Genomic DNA, 23,976 nt, shown 5'->3' on the forward strand with positions numbered 1-23,976 from the left:
GATTACTCCCTCCTCTTCATTATCATTAATTATTATTTTGACTCCACATTCTCTTCAGTATGAAAAAGTTAAAAATAATAAAAAAATACTGAGTTAAAAAGCAAAATGATGGTATTCAATCTACAATCTTGCTTTGCACCTTTGGCTCTTTAAAATGGGAAAGCAAAGAGGGATATGCAACAGAAGAGATCAGAGAAATCATAAAGTCCTTGGCTAATAGAAAAGATGTAGTCACCAAATTCCCAAACATCAGTTTGTCCCCGTTTTTTTGCAATGCAAACCCAAACCAAGGGGACTGTCTGGGTTTACCTGGCTGACAACACTGGAGACCCACACACCAGGGAAGGATGTGCACATGTGGGAGAAGTGAAACAGCAGAAGGGTTGTGTGCTCTGGTCAGTGCTTGGTTTCAGTCCAAAAGAAGAAAACAGACAGAAAATAGGGGGAGGAAAAAGGAAGAGGAGCCTTACACCAAATGTGCATAAACCAACACAAAAGATGCATCTCCCTCCAACCCTGATCAACCTCAGTGCCTGCAGAGCTGCTCCAGCTCAACAGACACCTCCAAAATTACTTCTTAAAAAAAGGAAGTTCTCTTTTCTTAGGTACTGTGCTAAGTCATGATAGGAAATGTTACTGCAACAAGCAGAGTCACAGAAATCAGAACTGAAATGTGAAACTATAAATCAATTGCTAGGACATACATATAGACACAGATCAGGTAATTTGATTATCATCTTTAAAGCTCTGTGCATCTGTGCATGAAACTGTGCAGGGGGGGAAGGTTACCAAAATCTCAAGCTTTTTGTAATGCAGTGAGAGAAATCTAAACATGAAAACACGATGTACATAGGCAAGAGAATCACAATCAGAGCTCCCAGCTACAATTCTGTGGGGTTTTTATGTGACAGGACAATGTCATATAAAGAAAAATGAAAAGGCCAACAATGGTTAGGTTAAATTTGGCACAAGAAAGTCCAGTTGGGATTCCTCTAAAGATCCTGGGGGTGCCAGGTTCCCAGGAATTACCTGGGACTGGCTGATGACTCAAAACCCTGGCAGTCCAGGGGAGGCAGGAGCAGGGGATGGTGTATGACGTCCAAACATCCAAGAGCTGTGTGCTCTGCTCACTGCAGCAACTCACCTTGGCTCCTGCCACCTGTCAGCTTTTCCTACCTACCTTACTCCCTGTAGACTACATTTCATCTTCTGCCAGCTCTTCAGCAAGACACATTCAGGAAGAAGCTGGACAAGGTGTTTTTTGGCACATTTCAGGGTACTCTGAGGAGTGCTGGCAGCTGCTGGAGGTGCTGCACCCTGCAGTGCAGTGAGCTGGACGTGTGGAGGAGCAGGAGGGCTGGCCCAGCAACCCCTCACAGGTAGGAGCCCGGGATGAAGGGGTTGTCCCCCTGCACTCGGCTCAGGTGGATCATGGCTCGGTCATAGGCCACTTGCACCGATTTGCGGATGCTGGTTTTGCGTCCCTCCATCATCTTCAGCTTGTCCACGGTGTCATCCACACCCAGGGGAAAGACTTTGTCCCGTGGCAGCCACTGCCTGCAGCAGAGAGGAGTGCAAAGATCTATCACCTCCTCCCCAGGAGCTTTTACCCTTGTGTAATGTATTTATTTATCATTAATGCCCCATAACAATGGTACACATGTTTAATTCCCTGTGTTTGACATAGAAGAAGCCCCTGCAGCCAAAATGCCTTCTGAGCATTGGAATCCTTACTCAAAGCTTTCAATTCTCCTTGGAGCTCAGGGGAAAGTTGGAAATTTCTGTGTTCCACACAGCAGCAAATACAGGGATGTTCATGGTACAAAGTGAGTTTCTATCCTCAAAAAAGCTCTGTCTCGTTCCAAGAAGCTGTAAGCATTAGTTTACAGTTTAGGTGGGTACAACTAACTGAGTATCATCCAGAACCAGGATGACACATCCCAAGCCCAGACTGACCCCAAAGGATTACTTTAATTGCAAATGCCTTGTCTGTAGCAAGCTTTTATTGTGTGGTCATTTGTCCAGGTTAACTGGACACTGAGAAATGTGTCACCCATCTCTCCTAATGCCATCCAGCCCCCTGAAGCTCCACCTCAGCCACTGCTGGCACAGCTCAGTGCACCTCCCACTCAGCCAGTAAGGGCAAATCAGAGCAGCTCAGTTTCTCTTCACACAAAGATGATAATTTCAATCTTTGCCACCCTTCTGCAGCATCACTGAAGTCAATCAAAATTAGATCTGACCCCAAGAGGGGTTTTTAGTACTTTCCTGAAGCACCTCAGCTTCCCACAAACTGTAAACAAGGCTCTGAGTGGCCTCTGAAGAGCGTAAACATGCAGCAAAGCTTGTATTCAACAAGAGCAGGACAAAGCTAAGGAGATGTTTACTTTTATTGGGAAAATAGCTTCAATTACAACCTTAGATTTAAGATTTTGAAAACTGATGACTACAGCAACAGGAAGCATGCTGCCATTGATTTTTCTGCTACAAATCATTAGTCTCTCTTTGCAGAACATGCTCTTTATCAAGTGGTTCCTGTAATCAGGAACAGGGGAACAATGCAGTGTGCTAATAAAAAGCCTCAGGAGTTTGTCTCCTGACACCTCTTTCACCCAGAGGACACAGGCACCCTCACCAAGTGATGTAAACCTGATCCCCTTCGCAGCTTCCCAAGCAGATGGCAAATACTTCTCCCTTTGTTGTACCTTGTCCCCATCTCTTCAGACCCCATAAAACCCTGCAGAATCCCCACATGTCAGGGGAAATATCCCCCTGCAGCTTTACCCCTCTGTGTGTTTGGTTCTGCTCCATTTTCCCTCCAGCCCTGGCAATGTTCACCTCCTTCCTCCAGCCTTTCCCTGACCTCTTGGAGCTTCCCTTCTCTTCCTGGAATGGCAGCACAAACTTTCCTCAGAAGAAGGGCCCTTCAAACACCACAAGGCTTCTTTTTAAACTCCTGATATTTTACAGAGGCAGCAGAAGAAAAGGCAAGCCCAGGTCTCTTCTGTTCCCACAGCATCCCAACAATCCAGCACCCACTTCATCCACAAGATAAACTGTGTTTCTGTGACCCAGCTGCACACAGGTCCAGCCTCCTGTGTCACTGTTCATGTTCCCATGTGGTATTTGCTGGTTCAATAATCCAGTAGGCTCAGCATGCAGCTGTCAGCTTTTCCAGCATAAATCTCAAATTTTACAGATTTCCCGTTGTTTCACACACAGATTTCGAAGACTTATTGGTAGTTTTAAGGCTCTTCACTGATTTATGGCTTATTATATCTGGCTGGTTGACTGTTACCATGTGAGCATGGTCAGCAACTACTCCTAAAATCAGCAGATTCATCCTGTCTGAAGTAGAACAACAAAAGGCCTTCAGATATTTTTTCTTGCTTTGAACCATCTTAAATAAAAAAAACTTGATTTGAAAACTGCTGGTACTCAGCACCTCTGAAAAATCATCCAAGTCTAAATATGAAATAAGCCCTGCATTTTGAAAAAGTTAGCCTGGAAATTTTTAGAAAGTCTTCTGTGCAGCATAGGAACAGACTGCTGGTGTTCTGAAGTCAAATGCTCTCTGTAATTTGCTGTCAATTCTCTTCATGTGCCTCAGTATTTTTGTGGTGATGTGAGCTCTGGGTGAAGGATGCTGAACTGCTCAGTGTGGAGGTGGAGCTGTCAGATGTTGTGCTCTTCGGCCAGGAAAAACAGGCTGTCTTCCTCATTTAGACTCCTTTTGCCTGCTGCATGTTTAAATACCCCAATTTACATCATAATCCCCGTATGCTCCCACATCCCAAAGATTATGTTAAAATCTTGCTCACACTCACCATGGAGCTGTCTGCACACACTCACCAGGTTCTCTTGTTGTCAAAGAAAAGGACAAGAAAGAGCTTTTCTCCTGCCTCTGTCTGCCTCTGCTCCCCCAGCTTCAGGACATCCATGGGGGGCACAGGGATGGGGACTCCGTTGTGCAGCAAACCCTCGCGTGGCATCTTGGGGTCAATAATCTGGGGACACGGAGGACATTTAGCACAAAGCTTCCCAGCAATGAACAGAATGCATTATTTTTCTGTTCTTTCAGTGTATGCAAGCTATACAAATTATGTCTGCTTTGGGTGGGTAAGCAAAATTGCTTGTTTTCAGTGTCTCTTTCTACAAAAATTTCATCCTGAGGCTTCCCCTGTGAGAGGGAAGCCAGTCAGTCCCAAAGCCAGGCACCTCATCTTGAAAAAGGGATGTGCGTGGTTCTGTGTGGCTGCAAATGCATTTACACTAATGTGTAATTCAGTACAAACTCAGCATTATTCTGTTCAGCAAAGGATTTCCCTCCCTCATGCCAAACTCCAAATAAATGTAATGTTCCTGCTGTACTCCACAGGCAAAACATTTTGTTTCACAACAGCTCCATTCTGGAACAGATCAGTTGACATCAGTGGCATTGCTTAGATTTACACTGCATTAGATCAGAACCAGGCCAAATATTTTGAGAGTTGACAAGCAGTGCTGGCTCCATCAAGCCAGGGGAACAGAGACTACAGTAATTTTGAAGATAAGTCACAATATATCAGACCTCCCCCTATAAAGCAGAAATGTCCATGTCCACGTTTGTGCTCCTGTCAGCACAGGAGGAGAAGAAAACAGCAGAGGGTGGCTGCAATGCTCAGTCTGTTCTTCCACTCCTAAGGACTTGAAAAAGTAGACTGGCTTTGACATTGGCCATCTGTAGGAATTTATTAAGACACTTTGCCACCACAACAGTCTGCTATAAAAAATCCTTTTTTGGAGGCAGTCTCAGTGGTTAAATCCATTCAATGCCACAGTTTAACTCTGACTGTAGCCACATGGAGAACTAAAACTGGTTTGGCTGGCCAGGATGGCCAGCAGATCCAAGTATGCTCCCTCTTCTGGGCTCTCACTTGGAGTAAGAACATAGATGAGGGTCACAGCTCCAGCAGAATCTGCCCTTTTTAATGGCAGATATTTAATAGATAAATATCCAAAGGCAGATAAACAGTAAGAAATAACATTCAAGGGACATGCATATATGCTCATATTTAAATCAAGCATATGGTTGTTGCAAGAAGATGTAGACATGACAGGGCCAGCTGGGCACCTACAGTGTGCTCATCAAACAGGAAAATGTGCAGGCAGCAGAATCTGGTGCCTGCATTTATAAAATTTAGGTCTTCTCATCCCTACAGTACTGATGACTTTCCTCAGAGGAGAGGTGAGTGAAAAGAGCTCCTACCCCTGACATGAGAGATCAATGTTTTATGAATCCTCTGCAAAGCTCTGAAACAACAAGCACAGGGAAAATTCACTATGCAAAAGGGAAAGGAGAAAAAAAGCACATATCACATTATTTTGGGAAGTTTTCATTTCTGTCTGGTTACAGTGCACAACAGAATTGTGTTCTGGGCTACCTGAGCTGCAAGGTCAGGCTGTGGGAGAGCCACAGGGCACTTACCAAGGCAGGATAGGAGGGATAACCACGGCATTTGGCCCACACGAGCTCCAGGGGCTCCAGCTCAGTCTGGCTATCAAAGGACATCAGGAGAGGCCTGCCTAAGGGACAGCAGGAGACAGAGCTTAGGAGCTTTCGTAACCAGCAAGAGGGTTATGAAAACACAAGAAACCACACTGTCATCTCATTGTCTCAGTAGCAATCAACTAAAACAGAAGTACTGTAGTACTTAAAGCACACTGACAAGACAGGAAAATCACTTGTTGGTTGTATCTGTATGAACTGGGTGTTTATGATAAAACTCAGCATGTACCAAACTCCAGCCTTCTTTATGCTCTGTCAGCACAGTCAGGTTCAGCACTAGGATAAAGCCACAATCTCCTAAATCATGGGTCTGTGCATGCATGTGGCTTCACATGAACTCTTCAACACAGAAATGTAATCAAAGTGAACTGAAATCAAATGGCCCCACAAGAGATGGATTTGATCAGATATGAAATCAGCCATTGATTTTCCTTGTCCTGGAAAAGGAGCAATCTTCATTAAAGAAAATTTTACAGCAAGTACTGCTTGCTCTGGGGAAAATGGACAAATACTGGCATTGAAAATTGAACCTAGAAAATGCTGAGTACAACCCAGCTGAGCACCCTGTCAAGACAGACCTGATGTGGTTTTCCACTACTGCACTCCAGATGTATTCTTTCATTAATGAAATTATATTCCAAAGCCCAGAACTGTCCCACTGATTCCAGTTCTCATGGTACCGGCCTCACTCTGTGAGCTCATCTCCAAAGCAGACACACAAGGTGCAGGATAATAATGATTCTCAGAGAGCCATGGCAAGAGCCAGCAATGAAGCTGCACAGACAGGCAACAAGAGTACCAGGGCCTCAAAGCTGAATCCTGATAAACCGGCAATATCTCTATCCCTGACACACCCTAAGAAACACAACAGTCTGGTCATGTGAGCACTGAGGGGATGGTGCAGTGCCTTGGGGACAGCAATGTGACAATTTTACAGATGTACAACACAGCCTGACAAAGACAACTTTTGTAAGAGACCCTGCAAGCAACACAAGAGGGAACAGCCATGAAGTCATCTCCAGAGAGATCCCTCTTTAATGATGATTTCCTGTTTGTATTACAGCATCATTAAAGAGAACTAGTCCCAAAACAGGAGGAAACAGTGACAGGCACATTACACACATCAGCCCTACAGAAAGCAGCCCTTCAAGGAGAACACAGGGCACAGGCAACCAGGAAAGGTGGAAGCAGGAATAATGTTATATGTAATAACCTAAATCTGTAGCAAAGCAGGTAATAGTGCCCAGGTAAGTCCAGCCTGGGTAATTTGTGCAGGACTGGCTCCTGGTGTGCTTTGAGATGTGTTCCCCCTGGTTGAGGTGGGTCCAGAGCTGGTGCTGGGCAGCAATTCTCACCTGAGCCACTGAAATCAGAATCTCCATTCACACCCTCCAAGAAGGCCACCCGAGAAAGAGCCGGCTTCCCTCGACTCCGCTTGGGAGGCATCAAACCACTGTCAGGAAAATGTGGAAAAGTAGGGCATTAGGGGAAAACAGATTGTCCTGCACAACAAAGACAATGGGTTCTCCAAATCAGGTTAAAATAACCAAAAAATGACTGCACTAGTGCACCACTGACAAAAAAAGAACACTGAATATTTGTGCAAAATGTGATCTCTTCTGGTGAAAGCACAGCGGACATCATCCTAGCTTTGCCATGAGCCGTGAAAAGACCTCACAGAAACCCAGATGTAAACATGAGGAGAAAACATAGTAAAAACTTAATGCCTGAGGGCTGATGTAATGATGCCTGGAGCTTGCACGAGCTACACCAGTTGTGTATAAGCTTGAGAGATGACACAGCAGCCCTCCAGTACAACTCCAGTATGAAACTAGACTTTATCAGCCCATACATATCCTGAACATCCTTTCACCCCCTTACAGCAAACATTTCATAAAATGGACTAACTCCACCTCAATCATATTTTTTGCATACTGTAATTTGCTTTTTTCTTTTACAGATTTCTAATAAGCAACCTAGTGTGAGTGATTTTGGTGATGGAATAGAAGGACTGGAGAAGAAGTAGTAAACAGAGCTGCTCCTAAATAGAATAATTGCACAAGTTATCCATGAGACATCAGAAGATGTCAGGTACTTGCTTTAAGTCTGTTCAATCATGTTTGAAGCCCAGTTCTGCCCCTTAATTTCTGAGAGGAAGAAAGCAGCTGTTTAGTAGGTGGTAGCTTTACCTGCAGTGCTGAATTGAAAATTAGAATTCAAGTTTTTCCAAGTTTTGCATCTCAAGAAATACATCAGCAGAGAAGATGTGCATGCACTGAGAAAGAACAGTGTAACACACACCCACTTGCTTGAGAAAATCGAACACTACTTTTGGGACCTGCAGCTTAAGAGGACAGGATGAAAACTCAAACAGCATTTTGTTTTTTAGAGTCAACACATAAGTAGCAACAGTCTGGGCTGAGTTTGGAACTAAGAAGTCAAAGAACAGAATCAGAGAGATTAACCCAGACACAGAAGGTGTTCCAGGGAACAGTTCTGCCTGGGGCACTTACCTGCAGGCTTCAAACACCAGCCCACTGCCCAGGGCAGAGCTGCACTCCGAGTCAGAGCCACTCCCTGCACGTTTTGCAAAACCATTGGTCACTCCTGCCAAGGAGACAAATAAGAGTGACAAAGAATGAGAGCAGCCCCAAGGCCAGAGCAGGCACAAGAAGCCAGGTGACCATGGCCTTCCCCCAGTCCATGGACCAAGCGCCCCCACACTCCCATGGGCTCACAAGTCCAACAGCCAGGCAAATTCATGGCAAAGCCTCTCTTGTTTTTACTAGCTGTAAATATGGGATTGTCACAAAGAGCACATTCCTGGGAAACACCTTGTTGTGAAAATCCCCCTCACACTGACCTGCTTCTTCAATAACAGATTCATCACACCAGACGCTACCTCCAGTTAGTACAAATTAATTGTGTTTGAAATGGTGGAAGGAGATGAATCACAGAAGCAGTGGTGCAACTCAGAAAAAAGCCAGCTATGCTTTAGCAGAGGAGAAATGCCACTTGCCTATTATCAGTGATTTTCCAGCACCCTGCCTTTATTTTTCCTTTTTTAAATTTCAGCCTCTCATTCTGACCTCTACCCAGTGGGGATGACAACTTTCTGCTTTAATTACCAAGAGATGATGATGTTGAGTCCCTCCACTCTTTGGAGAAGTCATCTGTATTTCCCTTAACCTGTCCTGGCAAGTCAATCCCCATATTCCATTGCCTTTCTCCCAGTCTCAATATTCTTGCAACTTTATGATAGCCAAATAACTATAAGAGGGTATTTCAGGTGTAGGCTAAGTCAAACCTTCCAGACGGGAACTGTCCCACAATGGCTGTTCACACAATTAAAAAGAAATTACAGTGATGTCGCTCAGATGTTCCTTTCCTCTTTTGTCTTTCCAAATTTCATCTCAGCTCCTTATTCTTGTTTGCAGATCTAATTTGAAAAGGAACCTGCTTGGTATTCCCACTAATTTTATTTAAACTCTAAAAGTGATTTCAAAGTAATATTTAAGTTACTCCACAGTGTGAACACTTCCAACCAAAAGCATCATTTCTTCAGCAGGAAACTCTTGCTCCTAGGAGTGACCAAGCCAACACAAACTCTTCCACAAGGGCAGGAATGCCAATACCTCAGCCCATAGTCTCCAGCCAGGCACTCAACAGCTTTGTGAGCTGCTGTGCACATTGGCTTGCCCTATAAAATAATTGAAAACTCCTTCTTACAGCAGCCTGGCAAATAAGAGAATTACTGGTGACTGCTAGGGCTTCATCTTGGTACCTTTAAATGTCTAAAATGGAGGTGACTAGAGATGAGCTACGACACCAAAAACAATATGTACAGTCAATGGAGAAGTGCAGCTCATTATAGACATGGCTGCCCTGTTTATAAACAGCTTTCACCAGGCTGTGAAACCATCTGGTTATGAGGACTGGGCTCTCCCCTAAGTATAAAGTATGTTCTGGGTGTGTAGTTTGGATGCAAAAGTTTTCACTCGGCTCCAGGATTTCCCCTTCCTCAGCCCCATCTCACAGCTTCCAGAAGGAAAAGTAATCCCAAGGAATTACAGAATATGGATGCTAACTATGAAGCAGGGAGCACAGTGCCTGTGGAATAGCAGGCCACATAATTTTCTCAGTCTTGCCTGAGAAAGTGGCCTGGGAAACCATAAGGAGAAATTAAAACAATCCTCAGAGATAGAAGACAGCTTTGCAAGTGCTGCTTGTGAGTTTCTTGTTTTCTTGCAAGAGAAGGTCGAAGGGTGGTATACACCACTGACCAATGATGATGACGTGTTAGTTTACTAACCAATAAGAGTTTTACTTTTCTGTACTTTCACGTATCGGTCTATAAAAGAAGATCTGAGGTAATAAACCTTAAAAGAAGAGAAAAGGAAGAACTCTCTTGTTCAACTCACAAGAGAGTCTGTGTCATTCTTCTTGCCGTTCCCAATAGAGCAACAACAGAATCACAGAATCATTTACAAAAGACCTCTGAGATCATCGAGTACAACCTAGGATCCAACAACACCATGTCAATGGGTCCTGAGTGTTACATGCAGCCTTTCCTCACCTCTCTGTGCTGCCTGCCTGGGTGATTTCTCTCCATTGCTGTCACTGCAGGTCCTGCTCTGGGGCCGTTTCTGTGCCTGTCGCTCCCCATCTGGGCAGGAGGGTGAGCCCTGCCCGCCCTGCCTGTGCTCTTCCCCATTCTCCAGCGAGCACTCCAGACTCCTCTGCAGCTTCATGCCATTCTTGGCTTTTTTAAAAAGGACAGATGTCCGCCGGCCCACGCTGCTGAGGGCAGGGCTGGCAGGGCTGTCTGCAGGGGGCAGAGCCAGGCCGTTGAGGCTGTTGTTGGACAGCAGGCGTTGGAAAGCCTGGCTCTCATGCTGCAGAGACTTCTTGTCGAAGAGCTCCCTGTCCGACACCATCCTCCTCTGCAGCTGGTTCAAGGACCTGCTTTCACTGATGGGTTTGAGTGTTGGAGGGTCCTGCAGAGAGTCCAGCTCTGAGAGGTTGGGTGCTGGTCCTGTGGGCTCCAGGGTTGGAGGGTATGGGAGCTTGGCACCATCTCCTAAAGGAATAAAGAATCTGCTTGAACATTTTTGTGAGAGTCATTCCCAAAACTACCAACAGCTGTTCCCATCTTTCACTAAGGTCACAGGAGAAACAGCAGGTTTTGACTGCTGACAAGTGCTAGAGACCTGGAATCAAAATCCTGCTGCTCACCTTTCTCCCTTTCCTCATCCCCTTCCCTGGATGTTGTCTCCAGCCCCTCCCGTGGCACAGTGTCCCCGTTGGGCAGGGCCTTGCTCTGCTGCTGGGCCAGTTTGTGGCGGATGGAGTTGATCTCGCGCCGCAGGAGCCGGATACGCCGCGTCCGTGCACCGCTGGAGCGCATGGTGCTCACCGTGTCCAGCTTCTCCAGCAGCTCCTTCAGTTGCACCTCCAGGGACAGGTGAGCCCGGTTCTCCGGGACCAGGATGTTATCCACTGCAGCATAAGAGATGGGAACAGTGAAGGGAAGGAGTAAGGCTTCTTGGAGAAGCATCTGGGGCCAGTGCCAGGCCTCATTCCCTTTGATGCTGTTCATGAATCAATCACTTTAAGCCTGGGGATTTAGCAGTCAGCAATCTTGGAGCTTGGACTCCCTTCCTTTGGATAAAAAGCAGCTGATTCAACTTGCACTGTCCCTCAATTCCTGTTACTGCCCCAGGGGCAACAGTGAAAGAACATTTCTGCACCCCACACAGAACAGCTTGTGGTCTAGGCCCTTGTCAGAAACCTATTTCACTGGCAGATTAAATGCCAAACTCAGACCACAAAGATAAGTGGTAAAAATGTAACATATTTGCCATTCCTCTGGCTCAGCTGGAGGGCTGGCATTCATGGGAGCAGGACATATAGCTGAACAACTACACAAATTTCATAGTGACTGTCCATCTGCACGCAAGAGGGCTTCAACATTTAGGAACCAGATGGCACACTGCAAGCTCTGTGTGCTCGATGGCTGTACTAAGTTTAGCCAAGTTATTCAACGAATGATTTGGAGCTGCATCTCAAGAGGGCTGTGAGAATGGATGGGGTTGTATTGGGAATGGAAAGTCTTAGCTAGAAGGATTGCTTAGGTCCCAGTACCTTCACCCCACATCACCCTCTTTAAGCCCCCAGTGCTCTATCTAACCCAGCTGCTGTACATCTTGCCAGTTTACAGTGAAATGTATGAGCTTTCCCCAGAGCAAAAAATTCCCACCCTTTGCACTGCTCTTTAAAATAGCGAGTTTGTACAACACTCCTGGTACAAATCAAAGAGCAAGGGTAGATTACAAGGCTCTGCCAACACAGACATGCACTAGGAGAGCTGGAGCTAAGCTGCACCTAGCTCAGAGTGCCCAGCTCATCTGGAATCCCACCCTCTGGGGTTTTAAAGGAGGTCTTCATGTCCCTAGGTCAACAGATGGACAGGCAAATTCTCTATGCAGAATGGCTACAATTTCCATGCAGGCTGAACTATGTGCTCAGAACTAAAGCTATGATCTGAGGGGGAAAAAGACATTAATCATTACTCACCATCCTCCCAGGAAAAGCGGTAAAAGTCATGGGGCTTGGGCGACTCAGGCAGGTGAATCCCCACGCCAGTGTCAAAGCCGATGCTGTCGGCCTGGCGCCGCGCGTGACGCAAAATCGCTCCCCCGAGGTCCTGGAGCCGGACAGCTGCTCGGTGGAAAATCGTGTCTTTAGCATTATACCTCATGCAGTTGGCAACTATAAGGTTAAAGTCTTCCTCAAACTCATCCAAGGTTCGGTACAGGTGGGACTCCAGCTTCCGCCTCATGGTGGAAAAATCCATTGGGTTGGAAATGAATTCCAGGTAATCTGGAACCTAAACATATAAAACCTGTACAATTACAAAAACCATTTACTAGCCAACCAGAGCGCACCCATCACAAGCACTCTTAATACCCTTTCCACAGGCAAGGAGCAGAAACAGATGTTCATTTCTGTGTCACTCAGGCAAGGCAGACACATCCTGGCTCAACAAAACATTACTCATCCAAGATGTGCTAAACTTCCAGAAGAAAATACCTTTTTTTTGGCCTGGAAGGATACACACACCATGAGTCCTTTTTTAGATAGTTTTTAGTCCACCAGTGGCTTGGGACAAGGTGGTTTGTGCTTCTGCCCAGCAATATCTCATCTACAACCTGTTAAGCACCTCTAGGAAAGAGACTTGCCTCGTTCAGGTTAACAGGCTCTGTGAAGATCTGGGCAGCATCCTTCTCCTGCAGCAGGTCCAGGGTTGTGCGGAGCAGGACATTGAAAGGGGTCAGCTGCAGCTCCATGGCAGCCTGCTGCACCTTGACCTGGCAACAAGAACACAGTGAGGACACTCACTGAGGGTAGGATCTGTGGGTGGTGTCTCACTCCAGAACATCAGGCCAGCATTGCTGTAGAACTTCTGGCAAACACCTTGTACTCTCCATGTACATTGCCCAGTCCAATCCTCTTACATGGGGAACTCCTGTTTATTCAATCTCATAAAGTCAAAACAAGAGGAAACCCCAGGAAATCAAAGGATACTACAATTAAAAATGAAAACAGGCGTTTCACACCTGGTAAATTATCCTGGAGAACTCCCTGCCTCAAGATATTGTTATTATGCCAATTAGCAATTATATAAAAATTAAAACTATGCAGGCATTTATATGAACAAAAACATCCATAATTAGACTAGAGAGCAAAAACAAAGTTTAAAACATAAGCTCTCAGACTTCAAGGCAGAAAGAGTGGTTAGATGTCTGTAAATTCCTAATACAGGTCCTTCTATCCTTTAGGAAGTCTCTAATACTGTTTGATTTCATGCAAACGAGATGTAGCACTGAAAATCTCTTGCACAGAAAATCTATTCAAAGAAGACTGGAACAGGATAAAAGTATTTAATTTGTCCTTTAACATCTTAATTTCTTTGATCTTATAATCACTCATTATGTCATTAAATCAACACTTCAGTAACAAAGGTAAGCAAGTCTGTTTACACAAAGCAAACTGTATTTGATGTGCTCAGCAACAAGACAGCATCAATAAGAGAATGAATATAGACAAAGAGCACACTTTTCCCCCGGAACAGGAAAAAAGCCAAACAAAGATGCACAATTCTGGAGCATCCTTCTGCATTCACCTAAAAACTGGGCTGGGATAGAGTCCAACTAGATACACTTTTCTATGGTATTTTATCCTTTTAAAAAGCATAGTTCCCATAAGCTTCTATGCATTTAGCCAGCCGTGATAGGGTTCTACCAAGATATCAAAAGCAAACTAAGCCCAAGAATTATTTTTGGATTTTTTTATCCCGCTACCTAAAATATGTTCACACAGCAATGAGGGCTGAGCCACTGATGTAAATAAAGGGCAATGCAGTAAATGAACCATCAAGAGGACTCTAGAAAAGCTGTGGGTAGTTTCTGGCCATAAGAAAATTGCTCTTAGAGGAGCTGTGATCAGAGTATGCTGCTTTCTCTCCCTGCAGACAGCCTGAAAGCACCCAGGCAAGGCCTGAGGACGTTTAAAGGCTCAGTGTGTGCCCAATGAGCCTTTTCTGGAGCTGTCCTGGAGGATACTCCAGCCAGAGAGCACAGCTGTGGGTGCAGCAACCAACAAGATAAGGACAGAAAGACAGGCAAGGTTGGCAAGCAGTGAAAGGAAGCAACTGGTAAGACTTCAGACTTTGACATAGGTCAAAGGAGAAACTGGAAAAATTAGTAAATGGTCTCCATCTTAAAATTTTTTCTTCTAAAAATGTCCTTAGAGGAAAAATAGGAATTTTTAGCTTTAGAAATAAAGAGCTGAATTGTGATTTATACTTCTCCCTGGAGAAGGTGTTACCAAACTCCAGAAATAATCATGAAAGAGACCTAATTCTACTCTGCAAAACACTTGGTCCATGCCCAGAAATAGAAAGGGTTCTGTAGGTCAGGAATCAAATCCACTATTAATGATGCAAATATATTTTGTCAGCACGCTGCAGCTGAGCCCTGGTTCTGAGGGCAGAGGCTGCACAGTGCAAACCTGTGACTGGCACAGGGAGAGGTGGCTCTGCACACCCAACAACCAGAACCTCTGAAAAGAGGAAGAGACTCAAGAAAAACTGTCATGCTCTTCCTGTGCCTTCTGCAGCACAGAGAGCTTGCATGGGACTGAAGTTAAGAGCAGGAACTTGACAGCCAGAACTCCTTACCTGCTCCCGTTTGAGCTTTTCCCTCTTTCGGATGAGCTCAATGAGCAGTCGAGCCCGCTCCAAGTCATGCCGGAGCTTCTGCCAGTACTTCAGCTCCTCCTTCACTGCACTTGTCTTCTCATCCTGCTCCTTCTGCAAGACGTAAGTGGGTGAGATAGAAAACACCACAGGCTTCCTGTGTTTCCTTCTTTTTCTAGGAATCCTCTGGGAATTGCTCTCAGAATCTTTCTCTTACTGTCTTGTTCAGTCCATGTCCCCTCCTTCCTCCAGCATTTAGCTGTCTAACAGAGAGAACATCAGCTTTTCTAGATTTTACCTTATCTGTGAAATTACCCCAAATTATCCTGCAGCTTCACCCTGGGAACACACTTCAGCGCATGCTCATTTACACCCTCCCTGCTTTTACACCCAAGTTTATTACAGATGCTGGAAATTTTTCTATGCATTGGAGCAGCAGCATTTTGTAAATGCCCAAAGCATTTACAGTCTAAAGGGAAGGCAACCAAAAGCAAGGGAGAAAAGAGCTATTCTGTAACCCATAAAAAACAGACCATGGAAAGACATTTGCCAACAATGGCCAACACTGGGAGATGAGCTCACACCTTCCAAGACACAGTTCAGTGGCTTCACAACACTATCATCCTTCCTCTCCTAAACCTGTAGATTTTTTAGTGATTTGGATGATATGCCTCAAGTGCAGACACTTTCACATGATTGCCAAGAGGACAATTGCTTCACAAGATCTTCATGGTTTATATTAACAGGACATTTGTTTCTAAGATCTTACTTATGGTAAATTAGCAGTGTAATACACCAAGGAAAAACTGCACCTTCCCAAGCTCTGCACTGATGAGTGGGGAATAATTTATTTTTTTTAAATTTATTTAATTTTATTTATATTTAATTTTTTATTTAACACCCAGAGCAGTCTTCTGGCCAAAAGTCGATAAATTCCTCCAACAATAAAAATATACATGTTCCCTACTGACAGGCTGTGTTAGAGGGTAGAGTCCTACTGCTTCATTACTTCAGCAACTACTTCTCATGCCAAATGCAGTGCTGCTTAATAGCACCAAGATAAAGTGACTACTGATGCCAGTTCAAAAGAGAAAGCAAGAGTCCAGAGCTGATGATTATGTCTAAACATGCATGGGATGGGCAGAAACTGCAGCTGCAGGAAGAATGATCAGAACTGGAATTTGGCCATAACTCTGGAGTTAAAACCCATTTTCTTTCCTCATTTCGAGGAATGTGTTTTCATCATTCATGTAAAAGATCATTCCGCCAAGGGCCCATCACACCCTTGCACAATCCTAGGTCTTCTGACTCAGGGGAAAAGCTCCTAACTGCTGTCTCACCAACACCAACTTTAGTAGTGTCATAGATATCCCACTAATTTACTAACTCAGCTCTTCAGGCATGAGCACACCAAGAGGAGACCGAGACAGACTCAAATCTGCTCTTTTCACCCTCGCTCCCCTCCCCAGCCATGTGCTACGCTTATCTCCTCCTGGAAGCTAAGCTGTGTGTCCTGCCATGTGAGCTGAGCTGGGGAGCAGCCGGTACCTGCTCAGTGTTCCTCTGGGACTGCAGGTGTGAGTGCAGCCGCCGTATCAGGGGCACCCCGTTCCTTGCCTGCCGCTTCAGCAGCCAGTAGTTGTGCAGCCTCTGCATGAACTGGTTCTTCCTCTGCAGGGAGAGCCCGCTGCAGATCTTGTTCAGCCTGAAGGAAGCACAGAGCGTCATGGAGCCAGCTGCAAAGCAATCTTGGCCCCCTTGGGTCTCCTGATGAAGTTTTGCAGTGTTGTGGCAACGCTCACTCTGAAGTACACACACACAAACTGGGACAAGCTGGGATCTCCTCACATGCAGACGTATGTGGCTCCTTTTCATACTGGAGGGTCCCACCAACCACTTGCCACAGTACAAAGTATGAAATCATCAATTCAGCTCCAAGTCTTAATTTCAAAACTACTTCCTATGTCAAGAACCTTCCAGGGGCCATTTAAGTTTGACGTTATTAGTCTGGAGCCTGGGAAATTACCTTGACAGGAGCCCAAGAATAACAGATCAGCTATTTTAACCTTTGCTTACCATTCTTATCTTACACATGGTGCCTTATCAGCCTGTCTGATAAAAGACACATCAACACACTTCCTAAGGCACCAAACAAGAATTCAGCACTACCTAGTTCTGTATGAGGGAGAGCTAGGAGAAAAATACAAAAATACAGCCAAAGTCAAAGCTGCTTGCAACACTGTCAGGTTTGACAAGCTCAGTGGTAAAAGGAGGAATTAAAAAACTATGAAATGAGACCTCAAAAATTTTAATAGTGGGATGACCCCTAACTGCCTACCAACCTGTAATGCCTGAAGTGTTTTAAAAATGCCTTCATGGTAGATGAGTGCTTGCCATTAGGGACCACCACAGAGTCTTCATTACACAGCAGCTTGGAATGGCTGCTCAGCAAAGCCAGAAAACCACAGTGACACTCAGAAGAAACCCAGCCACAAGTTATGCTGCAGAGCACTCTGAACACAATTATTGCTAAGCCTTGACTAAAGTTTTAGTGTTTCCAAGGTCAACAATGAGAGGGACTGAGTTCTTAAAACAGACCCTGTTCAGCTACAGGTGTACAAGTCCTTCCCTAAACCCACAACACTCACCTGTAAGAGGGAATTTGTGCAATGGTCACCACAGGCATGGACAAACGCCTTTTGGTCACGTCACTAGGCTCCTTTTTGATCTTTTGCTTCAATTTCACTTGGTTCTTCTTCACAGACCCTTTGGGAGGGCCAGAATGGGGTTCTTCCACTCCCTCCTCCTTCACAGTGACCGCCTGCCCATCACCACCACCAGCTGGAGACCCTCTTCTCACTGTGCCTGGCGGGGAGTGGCTCTCACAGTAGGCAGTCTTGCGCACGGTGAACGTCGTGCCGTTGATGCTGGTCTCCCTCATGGGTTCAATCTTCATGAAAAGACCGGCTCTCTGTGCACAGGTGACGTGGAAGGCAGTGTAACAGTTCACCTTGTGGCATTGGATAGCAGCTCCCATGCCCTTCTGCTTGCAGATACAGCATGTTAGCTTCCAGCGAGCTGGAGGGATGTTATTGATCCCTTCGATGGGCTCCAGGAACACAGTGTTTGCAAAGCAGACTTCTGGGATCCAGATGGCACAGACCACGTGAGCCCAGTGGCCATCACTGGTCTGCTTGAAGGCTCCCCCTTTGTTCGGGCAAAGGACACAATCCACAGGGCGAGAAGGGGACTGTAAACAGCAGCGGCAAAGCCACTGCCCCTCGGGGATGTAGGGCACACCGTAACACTCCTGGTGCACGGCCAGATTGCAAATGTCACAGAACAGGATGACATTGCTGTTGTGACACTCATCATCCATGCAGACACAGCAGAAGGCATCCTCATCGATGAGGGACTGCTGAGCCCCGTTGTTCCGGCTCTCAAGGTACGACTCCTTTTCCAACCGATCCACCAGCAGCTCAAAAGTGTCAGCAGAAACTGTCCCATAACCATCAGCCCTTCTCTTCTCATTGACCATCTCAAGCCATGCCAGATCCTCCTCATCCATGTCGTACTCCACTTCTACATCCAGGTCCTCAGGAGGCTTTTCAATGTACCGGTAGTAGGCAGCAGGGAGGGGACGGGCATCTGGCTGGCTGAAGGACTCCACCACACGGAACTTGGGCTGGGGCAAGTGCAAAGACATCCCTGGTGCATGTTTGGAGCAGGACTCCTTCTTGCCTTTGGAAGGTGTTTTCTTAGATTTGGAAGTGAAGAGGGGCTGCTCACTGTTCTCCTTGTTGCTGTTGCACTCAGTCATGTCCTGGGCTGTCAGCTCGTCCTCGGTGATGAGCTTCAGGGGGTCGTAGATGCTGATGCGATGGAGCCGCCCGTCGATGTCCACCTCCACGATGCGCTGGGCCTGGGCATAGGTCAGCGTCTCGCGGGTGGGGGAGCACTTGAGGCTGTAGGGAGAGGGAGAACGCCGCCCCTCCAAGTGCTGCCGGCACCTCCTCCGAGGCTTCCTCATCCCTGTGGTCCAGAGACCCTGGGACACAACAGGACAGAGGACAGAGTAAGACAAGGAGACAAGCAAGAAGCAGTACAGACTGAAAAACTCACTCAATGCTGCAAGAGATCAAATTTCTAACAGAGACTCCAGCAATTTCAGGCTTGCTGAGTCTTTACACCTCAGGCAGGTATTTAATATATCAGCCATTTCTTGCAATGTGTACCAGAGCAATCCACAGAACCCTCCAACTTCCTCTATTTGCACCTCAGATGTACATTCCACCCCATGACCAGCGAGAAACTCAAAATAATTTGACAGCACAATATACAAACAGTCTGCTGTGCACCCAGATCAGCAAACCATTCAGATCCCCTGAAATTCAAACAACATGGTTCACATCTTCTTGCACCATTCACATTAAGCTCACACAACCAAAAAGTTCTCCCCTGCCCTTTTGCCTGTGACTTTTCTTTTATATCCCTGAATGTGCTGGACATTTTCCAGGTGAAAAGGAATGCACTGTTCAGGTGTTATGAAAGCAGTTTCCAATTTAATTTTTTTTTTTTTTTTTCAGCTCCAGATGAGAAAACTAATGGTTCTTCCTCAGTCCAGGAGGAAGCTCCTCCAAGTTTCACAGCTCAGGGCTGCCACCACCAATCCTTCCAATCTGACACTGCAGATGCAAAAAGTCCCATAGTGAAAAATTGTCCTCCGGTTTTGCTTTTCCTTCTCTCAAGGGTCACAAACAGAATCAGAGGATGAACTGAGCAATGCAGCAGAGACCAGATGTGCATCTCTTCTGCTCTTCCACGAGGAAGCAAAGAGGGATAATCATGGCAAAAGCAGCATGGATCCCAATGGACTTACAAGCTCTGGCATTAGTCCCTCTGGAGCCACAATTCCCATTCATCCATCTGAGCCACCTGGCTATGGAGAATCCACAGGGCTACGAGCAGGAAAAGCAGCAAGACAGCTTCCAGCACCAGGAGCCATAAAATGGCATTTGCTCAGAGCCTTAACAAAAAGCCCCAGGCAGCTCTGCCCTCGAAAACTGTTAATCAGCAAGCCAGATAATTAGCTGAGAGTCGCTGCTGACATTAAGGAGGCGCCTGTCAGAGGGGAGCAGAGGAGAAGCCTGGGGAGATGGTCTGGGGGAGGATTCAGAAACGGTGGCAGCAGCTCAGTGATCAGAGGGTGAAGGAGGGAGCTGGCAAAGAGGGAAAGCAGAGAGGAAGCCAAGTGAGTAATGCAAGAGAGAAGTGCAGAGTCAAGGATGGGAACATGACTTATGGGAATAAACAAGCTGAGGCTAAAAGAAGTCAGAAAGAAGACAAAGAAAAGCAAATGTAAATTCTCTGTGAGAAGATAAGCCAGCCCGGAGCTTATCTGTTGCTATGCAGAAGCCTGAACCAACACCTCACCCTTATTTAAAGCAATCTACACACTCAGTCCCTTTCTGTGGGACCCACAGACAAGGAAACATACCACAAACCCACAATTCGTACTCAGCCAGTGCAGTATTTGTGCTTCATGAAGGACATAGTTCCAGAAACTCTCAACTGTGTGCCACAGCAAGCAGCATCTCACAGGACCAGGACCTACAGGAAGTCCAAGCTTATTCCAGAAAGAAGGAGCAAATTCCAGGAGCAATACTTTTTTCAAGTACTGGTTCTGTTAACCATGAGATTAAGTCATGACACCACCTGTGTCTTAAGAAACAAACAGGCTCAGGGAAAGGTTTCCAAACTATTCCCTGCATCCACAGAAATAAACTGCAGGTGCCAGTTTCAGTATGCACACCCATAATGATGGAGCCTGTAAACACAATTTTACTTCAGATGTAAAATAAAAGATGATAACTTCTATCTGCACATATAGGTACCACAAATTTTGGTGGTACCTTTGCCTTAAAACTTTAATCAGTCACTTGATCCACACACACTGCAGACACCCAACTTCACTCATCCTAGCTGAACTCCAGTGGCTTCAATAAGTAGGAAAAAAGAATTTTAAAAAGAAGTAATAAAGGAAACTTGATCATTAAATAAAATAAAATTAAAATAAAAATAAAAAACCCAAACAAACCAAAGAAAATCCTGCTGACAAACAGCTCTGTTATAATTCAGTCTGGTACAAGCCAAGAGGATATTGGAGGCAAAAAGATATATGGGGGATAAAGTAATTATTATGAGCTGACCACACAAGTCATTAATATTGTGTTCAGGAAAAATGAGACAATAGCCAACTGCTTGGAATGCTGAGGGACAAGGAAATTTCAGTGAAACAAGTGCCTGAAGGAAGGGCTGTTTTATCTGTTAATGGGAAAAACAATTATGCAGAGTTCCTTTACTGAAACAATCAGTGTATTTCTAGACAAATTACCCCAAAGTGGGCTTTGCACCACAGCAACCAACTGCCATAAAACAATGCTTTTGTAAAGCACACAATTACTTAGCACTATGAAGCAGCATTTAAAATTGCATGGAAATTGCTGCCAGCGACAGCTGAGTGCCTGGAATGAGACATACTCCTGGATATTAGGAGAGACACCTCCAAAATACCTTGAAAGCCGCAACAAAATCAACTCAGACACACCTAGCTGAGCGCTGTGACCTTGTCTACAACAACAGAAATTTCTAAGCAGCAACCTAGGAATGTTCTGATCCCCTTGGTACACTTGAGAACACCTCCCAGCTACACATAAAAAAGAATCCCTCTGCAAACAGCACCTGTGCACACTGAAATGCTAAAGATACTCAACATGTGTGGGGTTAAATGCTATTTCAGCCCATGCTGATTCTGTCCTGCCATGGACAAAGGTTGCTGATGTGAAAGCAGAAAATTCAAGCATCCTTTGCATTGCCACAATATGCTCAAGGCATTACTAAAAGCTCCTGTCACCCATTTCTACTGGGGATTACAATGGGAGCAGGGGGTGAAGTTCCCAGAGAGTACAACAGAGCAAACAAGGTGGCTACAATTCATAGAGCTGCTGGGAATGAATTTAACTCTACCCAAGGAGTTCCTTCGGGAGTGGTTTGATTCTCCTGAGCAGCAGCTTTCACAGCTGTGGGCAATAGCTGCAATAGGTGACTGAAAAACCAAGCCCACCATCATGATATTCAAATTTACTAGAAAGGGAGCTAAAGCCCCCCTGAAAAACACAAAGAGATCAACGTATATGGTACAACATCACACTACAGGCCCCTATTATACACACAGCCTGGAATAGATTTCCACCCATACAGTGCTGCCTTAGCCATCTCCAAGGGTCAGAAACCCTTTTCTCGCATTGCAGAAGACCTCAGTCTCTTTCCCAACTCTCCTTCATGCAGCAGTCCTTCCTTCCAGCTTCCCCATGCTGAACAACCTTGAACTCCTTTTACAGCACCTTTTACATTCTCATGTGCAGAGGATGCAAGGCTGGAGCGCGAGGCAATGCAGCTGGGGGAGTTTCCTGGCCCTTTCTTTTGGCAAAGCTTGGTGATCCCAGCCAAAAAACAGGTTCTTCAACAATGAAGAACTTCAGTGACTTGCAGCAAAAAGGGCACCTGGACTTTGGTATGCAGCAGAAGACGGGAACAACATGGCTATCATTGGACTCTGGTGCACCATGACTAGTGGCTGTGGCTACAGCTCCTATAGTCCTAAAGAGTTTGGGGTTTGTTGTTACCAAAGGCTGCCCCTCTTTGGGACATCAAGCCAAACAAGAGGTCTGGAGATGTTCCTCAGCAAAGCTCTCCTGCACCAGCAGCCACTCAGCTCCATGCAGGCACTGGATTTAAAAACCACTGCTGTGCAATGGGGAACAGACGCCCATGGAGCTATTTAAGAAAATAAATCTGTAAAATAAAACAAGTGGATGCCAGAGGAAAGAAACAACCTGGAACAGTTGCAGCGCTCTCTCCACCTTTTGCCAACCAAAATGCCAGCAAAACTCCAGCTGCCCTGGACAGCTCGTCTGTCTCTTCATGTTCGTGCCATGTCTGTGCTTGCTTACAGGCCCATTGTCCCCTCACACACTAGCCAAGGGTTTATACTCCTCACACCCACACAGACACCTACAATGAAATATGTCAGTGCTCAACAGATGTCATGGACAGCTGCTTGCCCTGGCGTATGCAGACATCTTGATCTTTATCAATGTCCAAATACTTCTGTAACCGAGTCTAGCTGCCGGGCGATACACCAGCCTCGAGAGAGGCCCTCCTTCTGGACGGGAGGGTGCGGGCCGGGCTGTGGATGAAGTTTCAGGTATAAAGTCTGGGCTCAGCAACAGATGGGTTGTGCCATGAGCGGTGTCTGAGCTCAGCACCAGCGCTCCGAGAGAACTGTGATGTGCCACGAGCTGTGTTAGGCCTCAGCAGCAACTACGGGAACGGTGACATGCCCTCAGCTGTCAGGCACCGGCGAGAGCTCCACTCAGGAGCTACCCCGTGCACCGAGGGCTCCCTGCAGGGGACTCCAGTAGCAGCCAGCGATGTGGGCCAAGGCACAGCAGGGACTCGGACAGAAATGAAGCCATCCCGAGGGAGGAGACGATGAACCCCGGCGGGACCGAGCCCCAGCTCCCCACGGAACTGCCAAAGCCTCCAGAGAGAGGGAGCGGGAGGGGGCCGATAGCGTCATTACAGCAGGACTGCAAGGCCAATGGCTGCCTCCGCCGTTCATCACAGCGCCACTACCAATAGCAACGCGAGACTGTGCGGGGCTAAAGGGGGTGCGCTCGGCCCGCCTGGGCCAATCGCGTGGGAGAAGGTGGGCGGCACCCCCGCCGCGCCGCGAAGAAGGGGGAGGACAAGATGGCGGCAATGGGGGGGCCCGGCTGACAGGGCGCTGCCTGTTCCTTGTCCCCGGACGCTCGCCGCCGCTTCCCCGTCCTCGGCGAGGGATCACGGGCCGCTCTCGCCGCACGGAGACGGAGCTGGGACGCGAGAGAGGCCCGCAGGCTGCGGCGCACTGGCCTCCCCCAGCTCCTTCCCGCCCGCTCGGTCACCTTCCCGCGACCCCGGCGCGGGGGTGTGTGAGGGAGGAGAGACCCCTGAAGGAAGGGTATCGCGGCCTCCCGCGCAGAGCTTTACCTGGCCGGCTCAGCGCGCCGCCGTTGCGGCTTCTCCGCCGTTGCCGCTGCCTCCTTTTGAGGGGGATTTTTTTTTT

At 46.5% G+C, this 23,976-nt stretch overlaps 1 protein-coding gene across 9 annotated transcripts; it reads right to left on the bottom strand.

Annotated features, from left to right (window-relative positions):
- Positions 1–667: 667 nt before the first annotated feature.
- Positions 668–23,976, bottom strand: BRPF3 (bromodomain and PHD finger containing 3). Of its 9 annotated transcripts, none has more exons than XM_015650439.2 (13): positions 23,901–23,976; positions 17,456–18,855; positions 16,356–16,512; positions 14,790–14,921; positions 12,790–12,918; positions 12,125–12,437; positions 10,784–11,047; positions 10,125–10,628; positions 8,062–8,155; positions 6,904–7,001; positions 5,468–5,565; positions 3,853–4,007; positions 668–1,557 (listed from the first exon to the last, which is right to left on the bottom strand). In XM_015650439.2, the coding sequence occupies exons 2-13, from the start codon at positions 18,835–18,837 to the stop codon at positions 1,374–1,376; spliced, it is 3,510 nt and encodes a 1,169-aa protein (XP_015505925.1). In that variant the 5' UTR covers positions 18,838–18,855; positions 23,901–23,976; the 3' UTR covers positions 668–1,373. The 9 variants fall into 9 exon arrangements, 8 of the variants coding, with proteins under 8 accessions (XP_015505925.1, XP_015505926.1, XP_015505924.1 ...); XM_015650440.3 differs by having other exon boundaries at positions 22,885–23,970; XM_015650438.3 differs by lacking the exon at positions 23,901–23,976 and adding an exon at positions 19,687–22,654.

The sequence above is a fragment of the Parus major genome, chromosome 26, assembly GCF_001522545.3.
Source record: "Parus major isolate Abel chromosome 26, Parus_major1.1, whole genome shotgun sequence".
Lineage (NCBI taxonomy): Eukaryota > Metazoa > Chordata > Aves > Passeriformes > Paridae > Parus > Parus major.